The sequence below is a fragment of the Papio anubis genome, chromosome X (genome assembly GCF_008728515.1).
Source record: "Papio anubis isolate 15944 chromosome X, Panubis1.0, whole genome shotgun sequence".
NCBI classification, from domain to species: Eukaryota; Metazoa; Chordata; class Mammalia; order Primates; family Cercopithecidae; genus Papio; species Papio anubis.
The window spans coordinates 91620906-91643776 of NC_044996.1; the positions used below are offsets into that span (position 1 = coordinate 91620906).

General features: G+C 43.8%; 1 protein-coding gene across 1 annotated transcript in view; it reads right to left on the reverse strand.

Annotated features, from left to right (window-relative positions):
• Positions 1-6374: 6374 nt before the first annotated feature.
• The window catches only part of ITIH6 (inter-alpha-trypsin inhibitor heavy chain family member 6), a 42896-nt gene continuing 26399 nt past the window's right edge, over positions 6375-22871 (reverse strand). Inside the window, exons 7-13 of the mRNA XM_003917765.3 lie at positions 16392-16563; positions 13603-15636; positions 11697-11789; positions 10611-10646; positions 10332-10445; positions 7667-8044; positions 6375-6769 (exon numbers count right to left, since the gene is read on the reverse strand). Of these exons, the coding sequence (XP_003917814.2) occupies positions 6558-6769; positions 7667-8044; positions 10332-10445; positions 10611-10646; positions 11697-11789; positions 13603-15636; positions 16392-16563 (3039 nt within the window). The 3' untranslated portion in view covers positions 6375-6557. The remainder of the gene's footprint in view (positions 6770-7666; positions 8045-10331; positions 10446-10610; positions 10647-11696; positions 11790-13602; positions 15637-16391; positions 16564-22871) is intronic.

Consider the following 22871-nt stretch of genomic DNA (forward strand, 5'->3'; position numbering starts at 1 on the left):
TAGATTATTGCTGAACAGCGAGTGTACCTCTCTGATTCTTGCTTTGGAAGCTTCGTCTCAGGGGTGTACCCCACCGTGTGAGGTGAGGGGTGTCAGTCTGCTCCTAGTGGGGGATGTCTCCCAGTTAGGCTACTCAGGGGTCAGGGACCCACTTGAGCAGGCAGTCTGTCCCTTCTCAGATCTCAACCTCTGTGTTGGGAGATCCACTGCTCTCTTCAAAGCTGTCAGACAGGGTCGTCTGCATCTGCAGAGGTCTGCTGCCTTTTCTTTTGTTTAGCTGTGCCCTGTCCCCAGAGGTGGAGTCTACAGAGCCAGGCAGGCCTCCTTGAGCTGCTGTGGGCTCCACCCAGTTCGAGCTTCCCAGTGGCTTTGTTTACCTACTTAAGCCTCAGCAATGGTGGGCACCCCTCCCCCAGCCTCGCTGCTGCCTTGCCCTTAGATCGCAGACTGCTGTGCTAGCAATGAGGGAGGCTCAGCGGGCGTGGGAATCTCCCGGCCAGGTGTGGGATATAATCTCCTGGTGTGCTGTTTGGTAAGACCCTTGGTAAAGCGTAGTATTGGGGTGGGAGTTACCTAATTTTCCAGGTATTGTGTGTCTCAGTTCCCCTGGTTAGGAAAAGGGATTCCCTTCCCCCTTGCACTTCCCAGGTGAGGCGATGCCTCGCCTTGCTTCAACTCTCACTGGTCGGGCTGCAGCAGCTGACCAGCACCAATTGTCCGGCACTCCCTAGTGAGATGAACCTGGTACCTCAGTTGAAAATGCAGAAATCACCCGTCTTCTGTGTCGCTGGCTCTGGGAGCTGGAGACTGGAGCTGTTCCTATTCGGCCATCTTGCTCTGCCCCCTCAGTCATCTCTTTTTTCTCCTTCCTGTCTTCCTTTTAGTGAAGATGATTTTCCATAATGATATGATTTAGTCTCTTGCTTTTTTATTTTTTGTGTGTCTGTTGTGTGTTTTTCATTTTGTGGTTACCATGAGGCTTTCAAATACTTTCTTATAATCCATTATTTTAAGCTGATAACAACACTGTTTGCACAAACAAACAGGCATAAAGAAAATTATTAAAGACTTTATGCCTTAACTTCATCTCCTTATTTTCTAATTTTTGGTTGTTACTATTTAGGTCCTATTGTACTATGTCTTGGAAAGTTGTTATAGTTAGTATTTTTGATGCGTTCATCATTTAGTCTTTCTACTTAGGATAAGAGTAGTTTACACACCAGAGTTACAGTGTTATATTCTGTGTTTTTCTGTGTACCTTCAGGTGATTATTTATCCCTCAGTCATATCCTTGTCTTTCTGATTGAAGTACTCCTGTTAGCACTTCTTGTAGGACGTGTCTGGTATTGATGAAATCCTTCGGCTTTTGTCTGGGAAAGTCTTTATTTCTCCTACATGTTTGAAGGTTGTTTTCATGAGATTTACTTTTCTAGGGTAAAAGTATTTTTCCTTTCGCATTTTAAATATGCCATGCCACTCTCTCTTGGCCTTTATGGTTTCCACTGAAAAGTCTGTTGTCAGACACATTGGAGATTCATCATCTGTTATTTGTTTCACTGCTTTTAGGATGCTTTCTTTAACCTTGACCTTTGGGAATTTGATTATTAAATACCTTGCTGTAGTATTTTTGGGGTGAAATCTGCTTGGTGTTCTATAACCTTTTTGTACTTGAATGTTGATATCTTTTTCTAGGTTTGGGAAGTTCTCTGTTATTATCCCTTTGAATAAACTTTCTACCCCTATCTCTTTCTCTACCTCCTCTTTAAGGCTAATAACTCTTAGATTTGCCCTATAGAGGCTATTTTCTAGATCCTCCAGGCATGCTTCATTGTTTTTTATTCTTTTTTCTTTTGTGTCTGTGAATTTTCAAATAGCTTGTCTTGAAGCTCATTAATTCTGTCTTCTACTTGATCATTTCTGCTATTAAAAGACTCTGATGCATTCTTCAGTATATCAATTGCATTTTCAGTCCCAGAATTTGTTTCATTCTTTTAAATTATTTCAATCTCTTAGAATTCTGAATTCCTTCTTTGTGTTAGCTTGAATTTCTTTGAGTTTCCTTAACACAGATATTTTGAATTCTCTTTGATATTGCATTTCTTTAATATGTGAAAGGTCACATATCTCTATTTCTCCAGGATTGGTCCCTGGTGCCTTATTTAGTTCATTTGGTGAGGTCATGCTTTTCTCGATGGTCTTGAGACTTGTGAATGTTCACCTGTGTTTGGGCATTGAAGAGTTAGGTATTTAGTTTAGGCTTCACTGTCTGGGCCTGTTTGTACCCATCCTTCTTGGGAAGGCTTTCCAGATATTAGAAAAGACTTGGGTGTTGTGATCTAAGCTCTATCTGCATTAGGGGCAACCAAAGTCCAGTAATTCTGTGGTTCTTGCAGACTTGTAGAAGTATTATCTTGATGGTCTTGGACAAGATCTGGAAGAATACTTTGGATTTCCAGGCAGAGACTCTTTTTTCTTTTCTCTGTCTTTCTCCGAAACAAACAAGTCTTTCTGTTATGAGCCACCGGGAATTCTGGGTGGAGTGAAACAAGCACTTCTGTGGCCACCACTATTAAAACTGCACTGTGTCAGACTTGAAGCCAGCACAGCACTGGGCCTCACCCAAGTCTTGGCATAACCACTCTCTGGCTACCACCTATGTTTGCTCAAGACCCTGGGGCTCTATAATCAGCTGGTGGCAAAGTCAGTCAGGCTTATGTCCTTCCCTTCAGGGCAGTGAGTTCCCTCAGGCCCTGAGCAGGTCCAGAGATGTCACCCAGGTACCACGTACTGAAGTCAAAAACCTTAGAAATCTACCTGGCTTTCTATTGTACTGTAGCTAAGATGATCCTCAATCCATAAGACACAGTCCTTCCCAATCTTCCCTCACTTTTCTAAAGGCAGAGGAGCCTTGCCCCATGCCCACTGCCACCACAGGCTCACAGGGAGTACTGCCAGGCTACCGCTGATGTTCCCTTAAGAATCAAGGGTTCTTCAGTCAGCTTGTGTTGGATATTGCCTGGCCTAGGACTCACCATTTGGGGCAGTGGGCTCCCCTCTGGTCTAAGGCAGGTCCAGAATTGCCATCCAAGATCCAATACCTGGAATTGGTAACCCTAAGAGACCTCTTCGTGCTCTACCCTGCAAGGTTGAGCTGGTACCCCTAAGGTGCAAGACAAAGTCCCCTTTACTTTTCCTTCTACTTTAGTGGAAGGAGTCTTGCCTCATAGCCATCACAGCTGGGAATGTGTTGAGTCTCATCTGAAGCCAGCAAGTCTCAGAGTCTCACCCAAGGCTCTTGACATGGTACCTGGATATCACTGTTAGTTATACAGGGACCAAGGGCTCTTCAGTTAGCAGGCAAGGAATCCTGCCACAACTGGGTCCTTCCCTTCAATGCAGCAGATTCCCTTCTGGCCCAGGGTGTGTCTAGAAATGTTGTCTGGGAACTGGGGCCTAGAAAGGGGGCCTCACAACTCTGACCAGTACCCTGTCCCATTGTAGCTTAGGTGATATCCAAGATGCAAGACAAAGTCCTCCCCACTCTTCCCTCTTCTCTCCTCAAGTGGAAGGAAGAAGTCCCTTTTGGAGCTGTCAGCTGTGCAGCCTGGGGTTAGGGGAAGTGTTGTGCCAGTACTCCTTTTGCCACCCTGCCTAATGTCTCTGTTGGTTGAGTGCCCTCCCCTCCCCAGTCCACTGTCTCAGAGCCCAGTTTAGCACTAGGACTTGCTTAGGAGTTGCAGTCCTTGTGTCCTAGACTGCCTTTCCTGTTTACTTGGGGCCCCAAAACACTTTGGCCCAAGGTGGTGTGTCTTGTGGGAATTCAAATTTCAACTGCTGGGATGGGCAATTCCCCTCTGGCTAGGGCTGGTTTAAATGTTCCCTCTGCATGCAGGCGTCAGCTGAGTTCGTTATTTTGCTTTCTGCTATGACAGGGCAGCACTGAGTTCAATGCCTCACTTCAATTGCTGTGCTTTCCCTCTCCCAAGTAGTCAGATTCTCTCTCCACACCCCTCAGCCACTGCTAGGGGATGGGGAGGTGGTGTTGGTGAGTCAAGACTGTTTTTCCTACCTCTTCAGTGCCTCTTTCAGTGATATGAAGTTTAAGACCAGGTACTGTGAGTGCTCACCTGATTTTTTGTTCTTATGAAGCTGCTTTTTGTGTGTGTGTAGATAGTTGTTTAATTGGTGTCCTTGCAGGGAAGGCGGGGAATGATAGGTGGAGCCTTCTATTCCGCCATCTTACACTGTCTCCCTCTGTGTTCTTCTGTCTGGGTGTCTCTGAGGCTCTGTATTCCAGGGCCTGTGTATTCATAAATCTGCATATGCCTCTTTCCATATGCCCTGTGTTAGTGAGTCCCCGAGTCTGTGCATTTCTGGAACTTTGCTTTCCATGTCTGTGTCTCTGTATTTCTGTATCCTCTTCTCCATCTATTTTCCCCAGCTTTTGTCAATATCTCTGTATTATTGTTTCTTTATGTTACTGTGGTTGTGTTTTAAGTTGTTCTGTGATTCAGTCCCTCTCTTTTTCAGTTCCTGTGTCTCTTTCTCTGGGTTCCCATGGCTGTGGACATTTCTATGAGTCTGTTTGTCAGCATGTCTTTCTGTATCTGTTTCTCTTTCTGTGTCACTCTGCCCCTGGTTTTGTTTTGGCCTGGCTCACCTCCTCTGTGTTCCTGCCTCTCTGTTTGCGTCTGGTGTCTGATTCCACATTTTTTTATCTTTAAGCCACTATCTCTGTGTACCTGGGTCTGATTCCCTGTTCCCATGCTTTCTGTTGTGGCTGTGGTTGTCGATTTGTGTGTAACTTTTTCTGGTGTTGCCAGGTGCATTTTGGTTCTGTGACTTTGCATCCTTGCTTCTCTGGATATACTTCGTTGTCACATGTTTATGCCCATTTGCTGATATTCTGTCTGTCTGATCTATGTGTTTAGGTTTTCTTGTTCCTGTTTCTATCTTACTAGACATGTCCCTGTGTTTCTGTCTGTGTCTAGCCTGTGTCCATATGACTGTGTTTGTGGGCTCACATCCCTATATCTACTTGTTCTGGGTTCTCTGTCTCTGAATTCCCAATGTCTGTCTCACTATGTCACAATGTCCCCATTTTACCTGGATCTGCATCATGCCTGTCCTTATGTCTCTGTCCTGAACCTTATCTCTTTTCTTGTAACTGTTCAAGTGTCTGAGTCTCCATGTCTTTATCTATGGATCTGTGTACATATAAGTCTGTGTTCCTGTCTCACTCTTAGTGTATCCCTTTGCCTATATCCCTATCTTTGTTACCAAGCCTGGGTCTGTGTAACGTCTCTGTTTCTACATCTTTATATGTCTCTGGCCCTGTGTTTCTGTGTTCTTCTCCTATTCTCTGCCTCATGTCTGCAAATCAGTATGTCAGTGTATCTCTGAGTTTCTACCCCTCTGACCTTGGCATCTTGGACAGTGGTCCTGGTCCATGTCTCCCTGGTTACCTATGTCCCCATGTCTCTGTGTGTCTTGATACCTCTGCTTCTGTGTCTGAATCTCTGTGTTTATCTATCTCTTTGTATATAGTTATATATCAGTGTCTTTACATTACTCATTTTGTGTCTGTACCTAAGTGACCTTTTTTACTCTTTGCCTCTTTGTAACAGGGACAGTAACTGAAAACCATGAAGAAACAGAGATGCAGCCAGAGAACATCTGTTCCTTTTTCTCTGAGTTTATGTCCCTGATGCTGCCACCCTGGCTCCCTCTCCCCATCTTTTAATGTCTCTATACTCCTATGTCCATGTTTGTCTTGTGATTCCTGCGTTTCCATAAGTTTATCTGTCCCTCTATTCTCTATCCATATCTGTGTCCTTGTCACAGTTTTTCTGGGTGAGATCCTGTGTCTTTGGTTGTGAGTATGTATATATGTCTGTCTATTGCTATGTTATGGGATCCTTTTTTGTTAATTAATTCATTCTTTTAACGAATATTTACTAAGCACCTATTATGTGAGAGGCACTGGGGTTACATAGATGATTCAGAAAATGTCCTTGCCCTCAAAGAGCTCACAGTCTAAGTCAGGGATCCAGACAAGTAAACAGATGATTACTACACAGTATAAGTGCTGTGAGCGTGGAGGGGTGGGGGTGGGCTATAAGAACCCAGAGGACAGGACCAAACTCAATCTAGGGCAGGCATCAGGAAAGGCCTCCTAGAAGAGGTAACAACAAGGACTTGAAGGATGAATTACATTCACCTACAGGAACAAAGGAAGAGTGTCTCATGCAGAAGGAAAAACACATGCAATGGTCCAGTGGTAGGAGTGAGCACGGTTTGTTAGGGAAACTCTGAGAACCTCAAATATGCCATAGGAGTCAGGGAAAGGACAATGAAGATTCAGGAGTCCCTGACTCTATGTCTCTGCATGCCTATGTATTTTTATACGCTGGTATATGTGTTCCTTAGAACATGCGTGAGTCTGTGTGTCCCTGTGTGTGCTTCCATGTCCTTGGGTCTCTGTCCCTGGCTCACCCCATGCCCTGGTTTCCAGATCTCCCAAATTCGGGTCTCCTGGCTCTGGAATTCAGAAGCCATCACAGGACATAGGAGAGGTAGGGGTGGCCCAGAAGCAGCTCTACATGAGAGCGCTTCACCAGCCAGCAGGAAGCCCAGCGGGGCAGCAGCCTTGGTGAATCCTTCAGCAGCCTCTTGCCTAGAATCACAGGCACATCTGGGCCATGGTGCCTTCGTAAGCATGGCCCCATAGGTCCTGTCACCAGTCGGATGTCTGCATGCTGGAACTGCCCTGAGGGAGAGAGATGCAGTGCTAGTCAGGGAGGTGGCCTGAGTCCCTGCTCAGAGATCTGCAAGGAAGCTCAGCAGGAAATCCAGAGGGATTTAAAGGAGGAAGAAGGAGGGGCAGCAAAGGACCAGAGGAGGGAAGAGGCTGGGCATTATGGGAACTGTGCAGGAGCCAGATGGGGCTGGAGTGTAATATGGAAGTAGGGAGCCAAAGTGGATGAGATGGCAGAGAAAGGGGGACAGCCAGGCTTGGAGGAGAAGACAGGGAAGATTAGAAAGGAGACAAGAGGAGGGAGGAGACCTAGAGGAGGTAAAAATATCTGTTCAACCCACTGTCGCTCTTTGATGTGAGCCTCTGCTTTAGGTTCTGCCAGTGTCTCCTGACCTATAGCCTGGCATTCTGCAACCTCCCTTCATAGCTGTCTCCAGAGGGATCTTTGTAACACCCAGATATGACTGTGTCTCTCTTCTGCTTATAACCCTTCATGGCTCCTCATTGCTTTCAGGATAAAGCCCAATTCCTCATCCTAGCATTCAACTCTGACAACTCAACTCCATTTCCTCCAACTTCTGTTCCTTTCCTCCACTCTTGTTTAGCCTTTCAGACTCAGTGTGGGTGTGTCTACCTCTTCCAGGAGGTCTTTCTTGAGCTCTGAGGCTGGGCAAGTTCCCCCATTCTGGTTTTCTCTAGCTCCCTGGGCAGCTTTCTGTCCAGCAATGATCCCCTCCTGTGTTCAGTATCCATATCTGGGTCTATCCTCTGTCAAGATGAGGAGCTCCCCGAGGGAAGAGCCTGTCTCTGATTCCTCTTCCTGGTTGGGGGTATAGGTGCCTTTCACCCTGACAGAGTCTTTTTGGGGGCTGGTGCTCCCTGGCCCCTCTCAGCCTCAGCTGCACTTACCTATCAGGCCACGGGCTGAGGGGCTGAGGCCTGAGCCATTGGCCACATAGAACCCCAGGTGGGGTAGTTGCAGGGTACTGGGATGTCTGTAGCGGTGCCGGAGGACTAGGAACTCAAGGTAGGGCCCAAGGCGGAGGGTAAGGCGGGCTGCAGCAGCCACATAGAGCTCCAGCTGGGGCCTCTTCAGTAGGGCAGGTCGGTCCCAGGACAGGCGCAAGGTACCCTCACCTCGCAAAGATATAGAACTGCGGCTGATGGTGATAGTGTAGGCCCGGGGTTTGTCTGTAGTGACTGTGATGATCTGGAAGTAGGTGCGAGTCTGGTCCTTGTGGCCCGGCCTTGGTGGTGCGCCAAGCAGCTTCCCACTCACGTGCAGCCCTGGAGGGAGAGGAGTGTGGGCCTGGAGCGGGGGCTTTTGCATGGTCGTTTACATGGTCACCCACGGCATAGGCAGATGAAGTAGTGCAGATTTGTAGCTAGAGGGCCAGCTCCTGATAGAACTACTTTTACCATGGTCCACCTGGCTGCTGCTTCCTGAGCAGTGTGTGGGGTGGGGGCATATAGTATGTGTGCACATGCTTACCCCAGTGTGGTTGTTTGCATATATATGTGTGTTTGCCTCTGAGTGTGTAATGTGTGTGTTTGGTTATGTTCATATGAGTAACTCTGGGCATATCAGTACATCTGCATGTTTGGAGAAGGTGGTATGTTAGAGTGCATATATTTGGTTGTACATTTATGTATGTGCCTCTGGATATGTTGGTGTTATATGTCTTTGTGCAATAGTGTATGTTGTGTGTACCTGGTTATGTGTTGGTGTGTACTGATGTGTATCTGGAGTGTCAGTGTGTGTGCATCTGGATTTGTGTCATTGTTTGACTTGGTGGGTATTTCTATGCATCAGTGTTTTTCATATAACTAAAGTAACAGAGTGTGTTTGCTGCCTGTTATGTGTTGAATTCCTGGAAATTGGGATTAACCCGGGGGTATTCAGTGCTTGTATGCCCAAGTGTGTTGATGTGCATGCCATTGTGTATATCTGGGCATGTCCTGTGTGTCACCATGTGTCTAGGTGCATATTTGCATATTTGTGGGTGGAAGGAGTGTCAAAATATGCACACCACAGTGTGTATGAGGAGTCTTCAAAAAGTTCATGGAAAATGCATTTTATGAAAAACTATGCATGGATTTCAAAATTTTTTGCACCAAAATAAACTAATTTGTTACAACACAGATGAACCAGATCTAGTTTGAAGCATTGAGAAGGACAAGACATCAGTTTGAAAAGAGCGCCTATCAGAGCAGCATGAACTCTGCTAAAATTGAAGGAAGAACAATTTATGGTGAAGCTTGGGTGCAAGAATGGTAAAATTATTGGTGTTTTATGAAAAGTTTATAAGGACAATGTCCTAAAGAAAGCAGCACTTTACAAATGGATAACTCGTTTTAAGAAGGGATGAGACAATGTTGAAGATGAAGAAGCCTGCAGCGGCAGACCATCTACATCAATTTCCGAGGAAAAATTCATCTTGTTCATGCTCTAATTGAAGAGAACTGGCAATTAACAGTGGAAACAATAGCCAACACCATAGACATCTCAGTTGGTTCAGCTTACACAATTCTGACTGAAAAATTAAAGTTGAGTAAACTTTCAACTCGACAGGTGCCACAACCATCACCAGATGCACCCAGATCACCTGCAGACAAGAGCAGAGCTTTCAATGAAAACTTTAAACAAGTGGGATCAAGATCCTAAAGCATTCCCTTAAAGAAGTATAACAGAAGATGAAACGTGGCTTTATCGGTATGATTGGTATGATCCTGAAGACAAAAGCACAATCAAAGCAATGGCTACCAAGAGGTAGAAGTGGTTCAGTCAAAGCAAAAGCAGACTTGTCAAGAGCAAAGGTCATGGCAACTGGTTTTTGGAGATGCTGAAGACATTTTGCTAGTTGACATTCTGGAGGGCCAAAGCATGATAATATCTGCTTATTATGAGAATGTTTTGAGAAAGTTAGCCAAAACTTTAGTAGAAAAATGCCTGGGAAAGCCTCACCAGAGAATTCTTCTCCACCATGACAATGCTTCTGCTCATTTCTCTCATCAAACAAGGGCAATTTTTCAAGAGTTTTGATGGGAAATCATTAGGCATCAACCTTACAGTCCTGATTTGGCTCCTTCTGACTTATTTTTGGTTCCTGATCTTAAACAGTCTTTAAAGGGCACCCAGTTTTCTTCATTTTTAAATAATGTATAAAATACTACATTAACATGGTTAAATTCCCAGGACCCTCAGTTCTTTATGGATGGACTAAATGACTGCTATCCTTGCTTATCTTGTATTTGATGGAGCTTATGTTGAGAAATAATGTTTATGTTTTTAATTTTTTATCGTTTAATTCCATTTTACCACAAACTTTTTGAAGTTCCATCATATTTGTGTGAGTTTACTCTATGCCCTTTTGTGTGTTTATCTGTGAGTATCTTGGTGTTTGAGTGTATTCACGTGTGTTTTCATGTGTGTCTTGGTGTGTTCTTGTGTGTTACCATGTGTTAGTGAGGTGCATTGCTATGTGTCTGGGGTATTAGCCCACAAATGTCTAGGGTTATTGACATGGATATATCCAGCTGTGGTGTATGGGGATGGAGTTCTTAGGGCTCGTACCTGCCTTTGGGTCCTCTATGAGCTGCAGCAAGTCCCCAGGGTGCCCATTCAGTGTGAAGCAGATCTTCTCTTCTGAGTGTGGGATTTGGATCACAAAGTGGGGGTCCCCGTCCACTGCAAGGCAGAAGATACAAGTCTAAAGTTAAAGGAATAAATGGAAGGGAGAGGGGAAGAGAGAGTAGGGAAAGGGAAGAGGTTATGTCTATTTCCCCAGCCCCAGTCCCAGTGCACAAGCTGCCCTGTACTCAAAGAGGGAAGCCATGGGGGTGACTGGCTTACCTGAGGAGGAGAAGGTGAAGATGCTAGGCAATGTGCCTGCAAAGGAGAGAGAGACTGTGTTGGGAAGGGACTAATCTATCACATCCCTAGGAATTCTGGGACCTCCTCCCAGATAAAGGCCAAATTCCTGTGTTCAGCATTTAAGGCTTTTCTGAAATCTAGTCCCTGCCTAGCTCTCCAGTCTTTAGGCTCTAGCCCAACCAAACTATTGTTATGAGTGTCCTACCTTCTCTTCCTAGGGACCCTTTACTCCTGTTTTTCCTGCCACCTGGAATGTTTTCCTTTCCCTTAACTACCAAGGATGAATTTCTAGTTATCCTTCAAGGCCAGCCCAAATGCTATTTTCTCTTGCTCTCTGCCTGTGGTAGATAGAATTCTAAGATGGCCCCCAGGATCCCTTGGTGTACACACTCTGTAAAATCCCCAGAGCTGTGAATATCATGAAATATCCTCCCAGAAATAGGTTATTTCATGTGACCCTATTGACCTTATGAAGAGTATATTATCCAGGTGGGCCTGACCTAATCATGTAAGCCCTTAAAATTTGCATCTAGAGGTCAGAGACAGAGGTGTCAGAGAAATTTAAAATGTGAGAAGGGTTTGGCATTAGGGGAATGCTCCATGGCTGCCTTTGAAGATGGAGGGGGACTACATGGCAAGGAATGCAGGAGATTTTTAGGTACTGAGAGTGGCCCCAGGTAACCTCTAGCAGCTGACAGTGATCCTCCAGCCAACAGCCAGCAAGTAAACAGGGACCTCAGTCCCAGCAACACAAATAACTAAATTCTGCTAACAAAGTGAATGAGTGTGGAAGAGGATGAGAGCTCAGTGTGACAGACACCATGATTTCAGTCTTGTGAGTCCCTGAGCAGAGAATCTAACTAAGCTATTTCTAGACTACTGACTTACAGAACTGTGAGATTATTAATTGGTGTTGTTTTAAGCCACTAAATTTGTGGTAAATGTTACACAACAATAGAAAACTAATACATTACCTCCCTCTGGGCTCCCACAATGTCAATAAGAATTCTAATGGAATGGAAATGAAGGCCCAGGGGATCTGTGTCAGGGGAGCTCCTTGCTCACCTTTTGCTAACCCCACAGAACTTCCTTGAGATTCCATGCTGCCTCCAGCTCCTCCCAGGATCTCCTCAGAATTGCCATCCCAGTTTGGACTTCCTGCCAAGCACAAAAGAAATAAGAAAACTCTTCAAATTCCCAGGGCAAAAGCTCACAATCCTCTGACAAGGAGAGCCCTCACTGGCTCTGCAGGCTGACCTGCCCATCTCCAGGACTGGGACCTTATGCTCTCCACAGCCTCTTAATCTTTCAAGCTCAGATATGTTCAAAGTTCTTCCTTATAGAATTTGTACATTCATTTGTCCATTCATTCATTCAGGCATTGCTTAGGTATCAGGTATATGGTGGTGAAAACTAGAGACATAGTTTCTGACCTGGTGAAGCTCATAATTTAGTAGGGGGTGGCAGACATGAATGAAATCATAATTTATCACAAATGGTGATAAATGTTATTAGAAAAAAATAATGGGGTGACCGAAGGAGTTAAACAGAGACCTGAAGTAGCCTGCTTGGGGGAGGGTGGGTAAGGAGATCTGAGCTGAGATCTAAGGCATGAGCTGGAGTTTGAAGGGTAATGGAAGGGATGAGGGCAGCAGGAAGGGGTAGGACAAAGCTGGTCAGGTGATTATGAAGCAGAGAGAGTAGCTTGAAAAAAGTCCCTGGGTGAAGATGGGGTAGGGTGTTCATTGGAGGAGCAAAGTAGAGACCAGTGGGGCTGGAGTTCAGAGAATGGGTGGGAGAGGGTGAGGTCATAGAGGAAGGGGGGTAGGCAGCAGATCACGCAGAGCCTGTTGGCCATGAAGAGGACTTTTAACTTCATTCTAAGTATGATGGGAAACCCTTGAGGGATTTTAAGTAGGGAAAGGGCATGACATGATTTGTGTCTTTAAAGGATCCCTTTGGCTGCTGGGAGAGATTGGCCTGTAGCAGGACAGGAGAGGAAGCAGGGAAACCAGTGAGGAGGCTGGAACAGTTTTCTAGGTGAGACACAATGGTGGTTTGCTGTAGCACAGTGACATTTGGGGTGGTGGGAAGTGGATGGATTTGGTAAATATATTAGAGGTAGCATTGTCAATAACTCAGGGTGGATAGGATATTGGAGGGGTGCCTGAGGAGAGAGGCATGTAGAGGATGTCATACCCAAATTTGCATCCCTGTGATTTAGGCACCCTCAATGTGTTCTAATCCTGCCCTATAAGGTCACCTAGGAAATGTCACTCCTTCTCTTAGGAAGGCAGGATACTGGAGTGGTGAATCACATTCATTCTGTGACCAGATTGTATGAGTTCAACTCTCTGACTAGCTGTGTGACATTGAGAAATTTATTTTACCTCTCTGTGCTTCATTCTCCTCACGTGTAAAATGAAGATGTCAACAGTTTCTTGTGAGGATTAAATGAGGGACAAGTACAATATGCAGAGCAGTACTTGTGCATAGGAAGAGCTGACAAATGTTAACTTATTATTTCATAGTTTTTTTGGAAATTAAAGATAATTTTAATTATCTTCCCCAATTCTTCTACCCCTGTCATTAAGCAGGACTATTCACAGAGCACAGAAAAACCAATAAGACCTGCCTTGTCCAATGATGCATTCCTCCCCTGCTTGGGAAGCATCAACAATTCTCTTGTCGAACAAAGCAAATGTCAAAGCTAACCCTTGGCCAATTTGTTTCTGTTCAGCCTTCCCAGCCTCAACACTCCTCCTCTCCCAAGGCCTCTAATTCCGTGCATGTATACTGAGGCCCAGATAAGTTAAGTAACTGGTCCAAAGTCCCAAAGCAAGCAAGCAATCAAGCAAGGAAGCAGCTGTCCCATCACTGGAGTCTACATAAGCCTTGTAGATTCCCAGCTCCTAGTACTGTCCATTCATAGCTCACCCTCATGGCTCGACCCCTCACCCATGGCACTCACCATCTTCATCAGGAGTGAGGAGGGTATAGAAAACTGGTGGGTTCAAGGACTCCACGAACTTGGATTCCACCATTGATTCAGACAGCAGCTGTAGCTCCTCGGGGAGAAGGAGCAGACTGATGGCCTCAGGGAGGATGCTAGAAGGCAGCAAGATTGGCAGGTTTGGAGGGCTGCCTTCTGGTGTAGGCCTGGAGCTGTTGGGTAGGCTCATTGTTGGAACTCCTGGCCTAGATGGTCCCAGAACTTGTCTGGTCCTCTGGGGACCCGGGAGCAGATCATGCTGATGCCAGAACCTTCCAGGGGGCAGAGTGGGAGTAAAAGGCGTGGGGAGGGGTTCTCCAAGGACAGAGGTGGTTGTGGTACTGCTGGGACCTGTGGAACTTGAGATTGTATTTGGAAATGTGCTTAGGCTCTCAGGAAGTGGGGGCCTTGGTCTGTCAGGTCTAGGAGGTAGTGGGGTTTGGGGCATATGGGGATTTGGGGTCTCAGGCTTGGAAATTGATATGCTTGTGGAAATTTGGTGTGGTGGGGCACTTGGTTTAAGAGATAATGAGACTTTAGGGGTCTTGGGCAAGAGGATTCCAGGCCTGGGGTGTGGCATGTTGTTTCGGGTCTTGGGAGCAGGAACCCTAAGTCTGCTGTGTGGTGGGTACTTGGGAACCTGAAGTGTAGAGACTCCAGGTCTTGACTGTGGCAGGCCTTTAGGTGACTGTGATGTGAGTGCCCCAAGTTGGGGGTGTGATGGAGCACCAGGTCTGCAATGCAGTGGAGTAACATGTTTCACAGTGTCAGCTTTGGGCAAGGCTGGGATGCCAGGTTTCAGAGGTGAGACTTGTGTCTTGGAGTTCATGGGTAATATATCAAGATTCTGGTGTGATAGAGTGCTGAGCTTCAGAGGCAACAGAGTACCAGAATTTGAGGGCACAAGAACGGTAGGTTTTGTCCTGAGAGTTGCCTGGGCCAAGGTGCCAGAATCCTGTTGTGCTGGAGTTTTGGCCTTTGGGTATGTAGGCGTTGATAGGGTATGAAGGCTCTCTCCCAATGGCTCCAACTCTTTGGAACTTAGCATCTTCTTGGTAGAGGCAGTAGTAGTTGAGGATAAGTAGAACTTTGGTTTCACAGGCCTTGATTTGGGGGAAATGACCTTGGGCACCAAGGCTGGCTGAGCCGTGCTTATCCCTAGGCCATGCCTGCTGCTGGATGAGGGCATTATGGTGTCTGGCCCAGCAGAGGTGGAGGTCTGTCTCCTGGTCTCCTCACTGGCCTCCTTGGGTTGCACCATGACCAGCGAAGTCAGAGGTGTGACAAAGTTGTATTCAAGGGACAGGTTGAGGACTTTGGCAGCCAGCAGGTGGCGAATGGTGGTGTCACGAGCTTGGAAGCGTGCATCCAGCAGCTCTCCAATGGTGACGTAGGCCCAGAGGCGGCGGATGAAGTGGGCCACATTGGGGGCTGGCTCCCCTGGGCAACCAAAGGTCTTCTGGCTGTTGTTGGTGGCCCCTTCACTGTGGCGGGCCACAAGAAGCTGATCCTTGGGGCCACGGGCTGCCAGGTGGATGCCCAGTTCCTGTTTGCCTGGCTGTACCTGTCCTGCCACAACCAGCTCTGAGCCACCAAAGTAATTGGGGAAAACAGCCCAAGGGGAGGCCCCAACCAAGCCACCCAGGTAGTTCAGACGCACATCTGCCAGCAGAGGCATGGAGATCTCCTCATAGAGGCCCTCCAACTGTAAGGCCGCATCAGTGTCCTCATATATGCGCCGGGCTATTCCCCGGTTTTCCAGGGACAGGCGGCGCAGCAGTGTAAAGTCAGCATCATCCCCAAAGGCCAAGGTGAAAAGGGATACCCTGTGGCCTACTGCCTGACGGACATTGGAGAGGATCACACTGGGGGTCGTCACGCCAGCCGTGGGCTCCCCATCTGTCAGGAAGATGATAAGAGGGATCCTCCCCACACTGGGGCCCCTCCCAGGCTCCTGGTTGCTATGGTTCAGCACTGAAGCAGCTGCCAGCAGAGCTGAGTTGATGTCGGTCCCTAATTGGGGAATAGATTGTGAGACCATCTTCTCTGGTCACTTCTACCCCCATTGCAGACAAACTGGGCACCTCACCAACCTCCCAGGCTCGCAGCTCCTTATCTTTGCTCAGGCAGTATCCACTGTTTCTCCTTCCCAACTTCTCCACTCCCACCCAGACTTGCTGAGATCTGACATTGAGGCCCACATGTCCTTGGCTTTTATCACTCTCTGTCTCACACTGTTCTTTGTCTGTTTCCTTGGTGGTGCAGGGTCGAGGGGGGAGATGTCTCATTCCCCAGTGAGACTGGCAGGTTCCCAAGGATAGCACCCCCCCGCCTTCTTCTTGCTACAGGGGAAGAAAGGACAGAGTTGACAGGAGGCAGTGGATAGAGGAGAATTCAGTAGTTGTCAGAGATGATTGCTCAAAAGCTAGAATCAGGGCAGCAGCTTCCTCAAATGCTTGGAAATAAATATCTAGATTATTGATTTAAAGAAAGTTTAGCAAATTCTTTCAAGTGTTTGCTTTAAAGAGGAGGAAACTGAGGCCAAAAAGAAATGTGTCCTAAGACACATGGAGAATCAGCTGTGCTCTTTCTACAAGGAAAGGGTGATGGGAGAACACAGAGGACCAAGGACCACATTTGTGTGAAATGTAGTCTTGATATTTCAGGCACTGTGAGAGTTGAGGAGGATGGGGAAATGAAGAGAGGATTTCAGGAATTTCCCATATCACCACAGCCTGCCCATTTGAGTGGGTAGATCTAACACTTACAACCATCAGCTTCCATGCGATGCAGGTAGTCCTTGGCACTGTGGACATTCTGGATGGTGGCCTGGATAGAGCCTCCAGCTTTCCAGACATTAATTGTGTCAGAAAAGGATATGATGTTGAAGTAGTCATTGGCTCGAAGGTCACTGAGGATCACATTCATGGCCTTTTTAGTCTGTGGGATATGGATGAAATGAAGGGAATGGGACAAGACTTGAGGTCTATGAGATTGAAAGGCTTTTTCTACACAAGGCATTAAAATCTAAGTGTTATATGGTTTTAAGACCCTCTGACTGCAGGACTCTGTGAATCTAGGATTCTCAGGTGAAAATATGGGTTCCAAGGCATTGAACTGCACTGTTTAATATGGTAGCTAATAATAGTCACATGTAGCTACTTATATTTGAATATAAACTAGCTAAAATTAAAGAAAAATTTAAACATTTAATTCTTTACTTGCAGTAGCCACATTTCAAGTGTTCAATAGCCACATGTTGCCAGTGGCTACTATATGAGATAGCACAGAATTTTAGGTCATTTCTGTCATCACAAAAGTCATATTGGACGCTGATGGTCTAAAAGGTTCAAGCTCCATGTTTTTAGAGCTCTAGAATTCATTTGCTATATGGTTCCTGGGCTCCATGACCCAGGATTCAATGATTCCAGAATTCTAATGTTTAGGACCTTTATGATCCCAGGTCTTTATAGCTGCCTTTCAATGACTTTCCATGCTTTAGTTCTGCTGTAATCTGCTCTTCTGCCTCACTGTCCATTTCTTCCAGGCTAGTCTCACCAGCCCCTAGAAAACTCAGATTCCAGTTTAACTCCATAAACCTTGCTCTTTTGTGCTCTTTAGATAACATACTCCTCTCCAACTTCCCTTTATTTATTCACATCTTTACTGTTCTTTCTTTAGACAAAAGCATCAATTTATTCTAACATGGTTCAGTGATGACAAATTTTCTTAGCATCTGTTTTAAAGGAGAAACAATTTGGGTCATTCCATCTGTTTCTAGCTGATAGGAGTTTTCTATTAAAAGGGGAATTCTTATTTCTCTTATTTTACTATTTTTTTTTTATTTATTATTATTTTTAATTTATTTTATTATTATTATACTTCTAAGTTGTAGGTACATGTGCATAACGTGTGGAGTTTGTTAAGACATGTATATTTGTGCCATGTTGGTCTTCGCTGCACCTATCAACTGCCATTTTACATCAGGTATAACTCCCAATGCAATCCCTCCCCTCCCTCCCCCGTGATAGGCCCTCCCCCGTGTGTGTGATGTTCTCTTCCTGAGTCCAAGTGATTCATTGTTCAGTTCCCACCTATGAGTGAGAACATGCGTGTTTGGGTTTCTGTTCTTGTGATATTTACAAGAATGATGAGCCTTGAAGCCGTATCCATGTCCCTACAAAGGACTCCAAACTCATCCTTTTTATGGCCAGTATTCCATGGGTGTATATGTGCCACATTTTAATCCACCCTGTCACTGATGGACATTTAAAGGACTCCCAAGTCTTTGCTATTAGAATAGCAAGCAACAAACATACGGGTGCATGTGGTCTTTATAGCAGCATAATTTATAATCCTTTGGGTATATACCCAGTAATGGGATGGTTGGGTCATATGGTACATCTAGTTCTAGATCCTTGAGGAATCGCCACGGTTTTCCATAATGTTGAACTAGTTTACAATCCCACCAACAGTGTAAAGTGTCTTGTATTTCTCCACATCCTCTCCAGCACCTGGTTATTTCCTGACTTTTAATGATCGCCATTCTAATTCCGTGAGATGGCATCTCCACGTGCCTTGATTTCCATTTGATGGCCATGATGATGAGCATTTTTCATGTGTCTGTTGCTATTGTATGAATGTCTTCTTTTGAGAAATGTCTGTTCATATCCTTTTGCCCACTTTTTGATGGCTGTTTGTTTTTCTTATAAATTCCGTTTCGAGTTCTTTGTATTCCCTGATATTATCTCTTTGTCAGGGGATGAATAGGGATTGCAAAAATGTTCTCCCATTCTGTAGGTTGCCCACCACTCTGATGGTAGTTTCTTTTGCTTAGCCTTTAGTTTAATGAGATCCCATTTGTCAATTTTGGCTGCTGCCATTAAGCTTTTTGGTGTTTTAGACATGAAGCCTCGCCATGCCTATGTCCTGAATGGCAATTACCTAGGTTGTCTTCTAGGATTTTATGGTTTTCAGTCTAACATTTAAGTCTCTAATCCATCTTGAATTAATTTTCAGATAAGGAGTAAGGAAAAGGATCCAGTTTCAGCTTTCTACTTATGGCTAGCCAGTTTTCCCAGCACCATTTATTGTGGGGAATCCTTTCCATTTCTTGTTTCTCTTCCCAGGTTTGTCAAAGATCAGATGGCTGTAGATGTGTGGTATTATTTCTGAGGACTCTTGTTCTGTTCCATTGCTCTATATCTCTGTTTTGGTACCAGTACCATGCTGTTTTAGTTACTGTAGCCTCTTGTAGTATAGCCCAGTCAGGTGTTGATGCCTCCAGCTTTGTCCTTACCTTAGGATTGTCATGGAGATGCTGGGGTTTTTGGTTCCATATGAGCTTTAAAGGTTTCTTTTTCCAATTCTGTAAAGAAACTCCTTCATTGGTAGCTTGATGGGGATGGCATTGAATCTATAACCTTTGGGTAAAAATACTTTCATGATACATTCTTCCTATCCATGAGCATGGTATGTTCTTCCATTTGTTTTAGGTCCTCTTTATATTTCCCACTGAGCAGTGGCTCTTGTAGTTCCCTCTTGAGAGGTCCTTTCATCCCTGTGCTGATTCTAGGCATTTTATTCTCTTTGAAGCATTGTGAATGGAAGTTCATTCATGATTTGGCTCTCTGTTTGTCTGTTACTGTGTATAAGAATGCTTGTGATTTTGCACATTGATTTTGTATCCTGAGACTTTGCTGAAGTTGTTAACAGCTTTAAGGAGATTTTGGGTTGAGACAATACCAAAATATACAATCATGCTAATTCAAGTAAGAGGGACAATTTGATATTCTTCCTCTTAATCGAATACCCCTGATTTCTTTCTTGCCTGATTGCCTTAGCCAGAACTTCCAACACTATGTTGAATAGGAGGGCAGAGAGGCATCCCTGTCTTATGCCAGTTTTCTAAAGGGAATTTTTCCAGTTTTGCCCATTCAGTATGACTACTGTGGCTTTATTACAAATAGCTCTTATTATTTTGAGGTAATGCCCATCAATACCAATTTATTGAGCCGCTTAGTATGAAGCCGTTGAATTTGTCAAAGTTTTCTGCATCTATTGGAGATAATCATGTAGTTCGGCCTCGGTTCTATTAAGTATGCTGGATTATGTTTATTGATTACAATGTTGAACCAGCCTCTTGCATCCTATATGAAGCCCACTTGATCATGGTGGATAAGCTGATGTGCTCCTGAACTGGTTTGCCAGCATTTTATTGAGGATTTTGCATCATGTTCACTAGGATATTATTCTAAAATTTTTGTTGTATCTCTGTCAGGCTTTTAATAGGGATGATGTTGGCCTTATAAAATGAGTTAGGAGGATTCTTTTTCTATTGATTGAATAGTTTCAGGGCTGAATGGTACCAGCTCCTCCTTGTACTCTGGTAGAATTCAGCTGTGAATCCATCTGGGTCCTGGACTTTTTTGGTTGGTAGGCTATTAATTATTGCCTCAATTTCAGAGCCTGCTATTGGTCTATTCAGGGATTCAACTTTCCTGGTTTAGTCTTGAAGAGTGTAAGGCCCAGGAAATTATCCATTTCCTTTCTAGATTTTCTCCAGTTTATTTATGAGAGGTGTTTATAGTATTCTCTGATGGTAGTTTGTATTTGTGGGTCGGTGGTGATATCCCTTTATCATTTTTATTGCATCTATTTGATTCTTCTCTTTCTTTCTTTTATTAGTCTTGCTAGCGGTCTGTCAATTTTGTTGATCTTTTCAAAACCAACTCCTGATTCATTGATTTTTTTGGAGGGTTTTTGCGTCTCTATCTCCTTCTAGTTCTGCTCTTTGATCTTAGTTATTTCTTTGCCTTCTGCTAGCTTTCTGAATGTGTTTGTTTTGCTTCTAGTTCTTTTTAATTGTGGTTTAGAGTGTCAATTTTAGATCTTTTCCTAAGCTTTCTTGTACTTAGTGCCACACTCCCCACACACTGTTTAAATGTGTCCCAGAGATTCTGGTGTACAGCCCTTTGTTCTCATTGGTTCTTGAAAGAACATCTTATTTCTGCCTTCATTTCTGTTATGTACTCCAGTAGTCATTCAGGAGCAGGTTGTTCAGTTTCCATGTAGTTGAGCAGTTTTGATTGAGTTTTAGTTCTTAGTTCTAGTTTGATTGCACTGTGGTCTGAGAGACAGTTTGCCATAATTTCTGTCTTTGCACATTTGCTGAGGAGTGCTTTACTTCCACCTTATGTGGTCAATTTTGGAATAAGTGTGATGTGGTGCTGAGAAGAATGTATATTCTGTTGATTTGGGGTGGAGAGTTCTATAGATGTCTTATTAGGTCTGCTTGCTGCAGAGATGAGTTCAATTCCCGGATATCCTTGTTAACTTTCTGTTTCGTTGGTCTGTCTCTGTGTCTTTATATTTAAAGTGGTTTTCTTATAAACAACCTACAATTGGGTCTTATTTTATTATCCACACTGAGAGTCTCTGTCTTTTAATTGGTATATTTAAACCATTTATGATTACAGTCGTTACTGACATAGTTGGTTTAATATTTGCCATAGTTGTAAATGTTTTCTCTTCTTTTAAAATTCTTTATTCTTATGTCTTCCACTTATTTTCTGGCTTCTCTAGTTTTAATTGGACATTTTACATGATCCTGTTTTATCTTCTCTCTTAGCATATGCATTAGACTTCAAACATTTTAGCAGTTCCCCTAGAGTTTACAGTATACATTTACAACCAATCCAAATCCACTTTCAAATAACACTATACAGCTTTATGCATAGTGCAAGTACCTTGTAACAGAGTATTCCCAATTATTCCCTCCCATCCTATACAATATTACTCTCATTAACCAATTTCACTTATTCATAAGCTACATTCACTAAATACATTATTGTTTATTATTATTTTGAAAAATATTATCTGTTAGGTCAGCTAATAAGAAAACTAAAGTATTTTATTTTACCTTCCTTTATTCCTTCTCTAACACTTTTCCTTTCTTTATGTAGATCCAAGTATCTGAGATATATCATTTTCTTCCTCTATGTAGAACTTCTTTTAACATTTCTTGCAAAGCAAGTTTGTTGGTGACAATTCCCAAAATTTTTGTTTGTTTGAGAAAGTCTTTATTTTTCTTTACTTTGGAATAATCATTTTGATGTATACAGAATTCTAGGCTGGTGGGTTTTTCCCTTCAACACTTGTAGTATTTCACTCTACTTTCTTCTTGCTCCCATGGTTTCTGAAGAAAAGTCTGATATAGTTCCCATCTTTGCTCTTCTATAGGTAAGGTACTTTTTACTCTGGCTTTTTAAAAGATTTTTCTGCTGTCTGAATATGATATGCCTAGGTGTAGATTGTTTAGTATTTATCCTGCTTTGTGTTCTCCTAAGCTTCTTGGACCTGAGGTTGGTGTGCATAATTCATTTTGGAAAATTTGTATCTATTATTACTTCAAGTATTTCTTCTGTTCCTTTCTCTCTTTCTTCTCCTTCTATTATTTCCATGATGCATATGTAACACTTTTAAAATTGTTCCACAATTCTTGAATATTCTAGGGTGTTTCTTAAAATTCTTTTTTATTTTTGTTTTTTAGCTTCAGGAATTTCTATGAATGTATCTTCAAGCTCATTGATTCTTTACCCAACCATGTCCAGTCTACTGATGTGTGAATCAAAGGGATTCTTCATTCCTGTTACAGTATTTCTGATATCCAGTATTTCCTTTTTATTTTCCTAGGGTTTTCATGTCTCTGCTTACATTACCATGTGTTGTCCTTATTTGTGGTGCACTCTATCATTAGTTTCCACAGCATATTAATCATGGGTTTAAAAATTCTTGGTTTGACCCATTAAAAAATTGGCAAAGGATATGAACAGATACTTCTGAAAAGAAGACATACATGTGGACAACAATCATATGAAAAAAATGCTTAACATCACTGATCATTAGAGAAATGGAAATCAAAACCACAATGAGATACCATCTCACACCAGTCAGAATGGCTATTAAATAGTTAAAAAACAACAACAACAGATGCTGGCAAGGTTGTGTAGAAAAGGGAGTGCTTATATACTGTCAGTGGGAGGGTAAATTAGTTCAACCATTGTGGAAGATAGTGTGGCGATTCCTCAAAGATCTAAAAACAGAAATACCATTTGACCCAGCAATCCCATTACTGGGTATATATCCAAAGGAATATAAGTCGTTCTGCAGCACAATTCACAATAGCAGAGACATGGAATCAACCTAAATGCCCATCAATAGTGGACTTGATAAAGAAAATGTGGTAC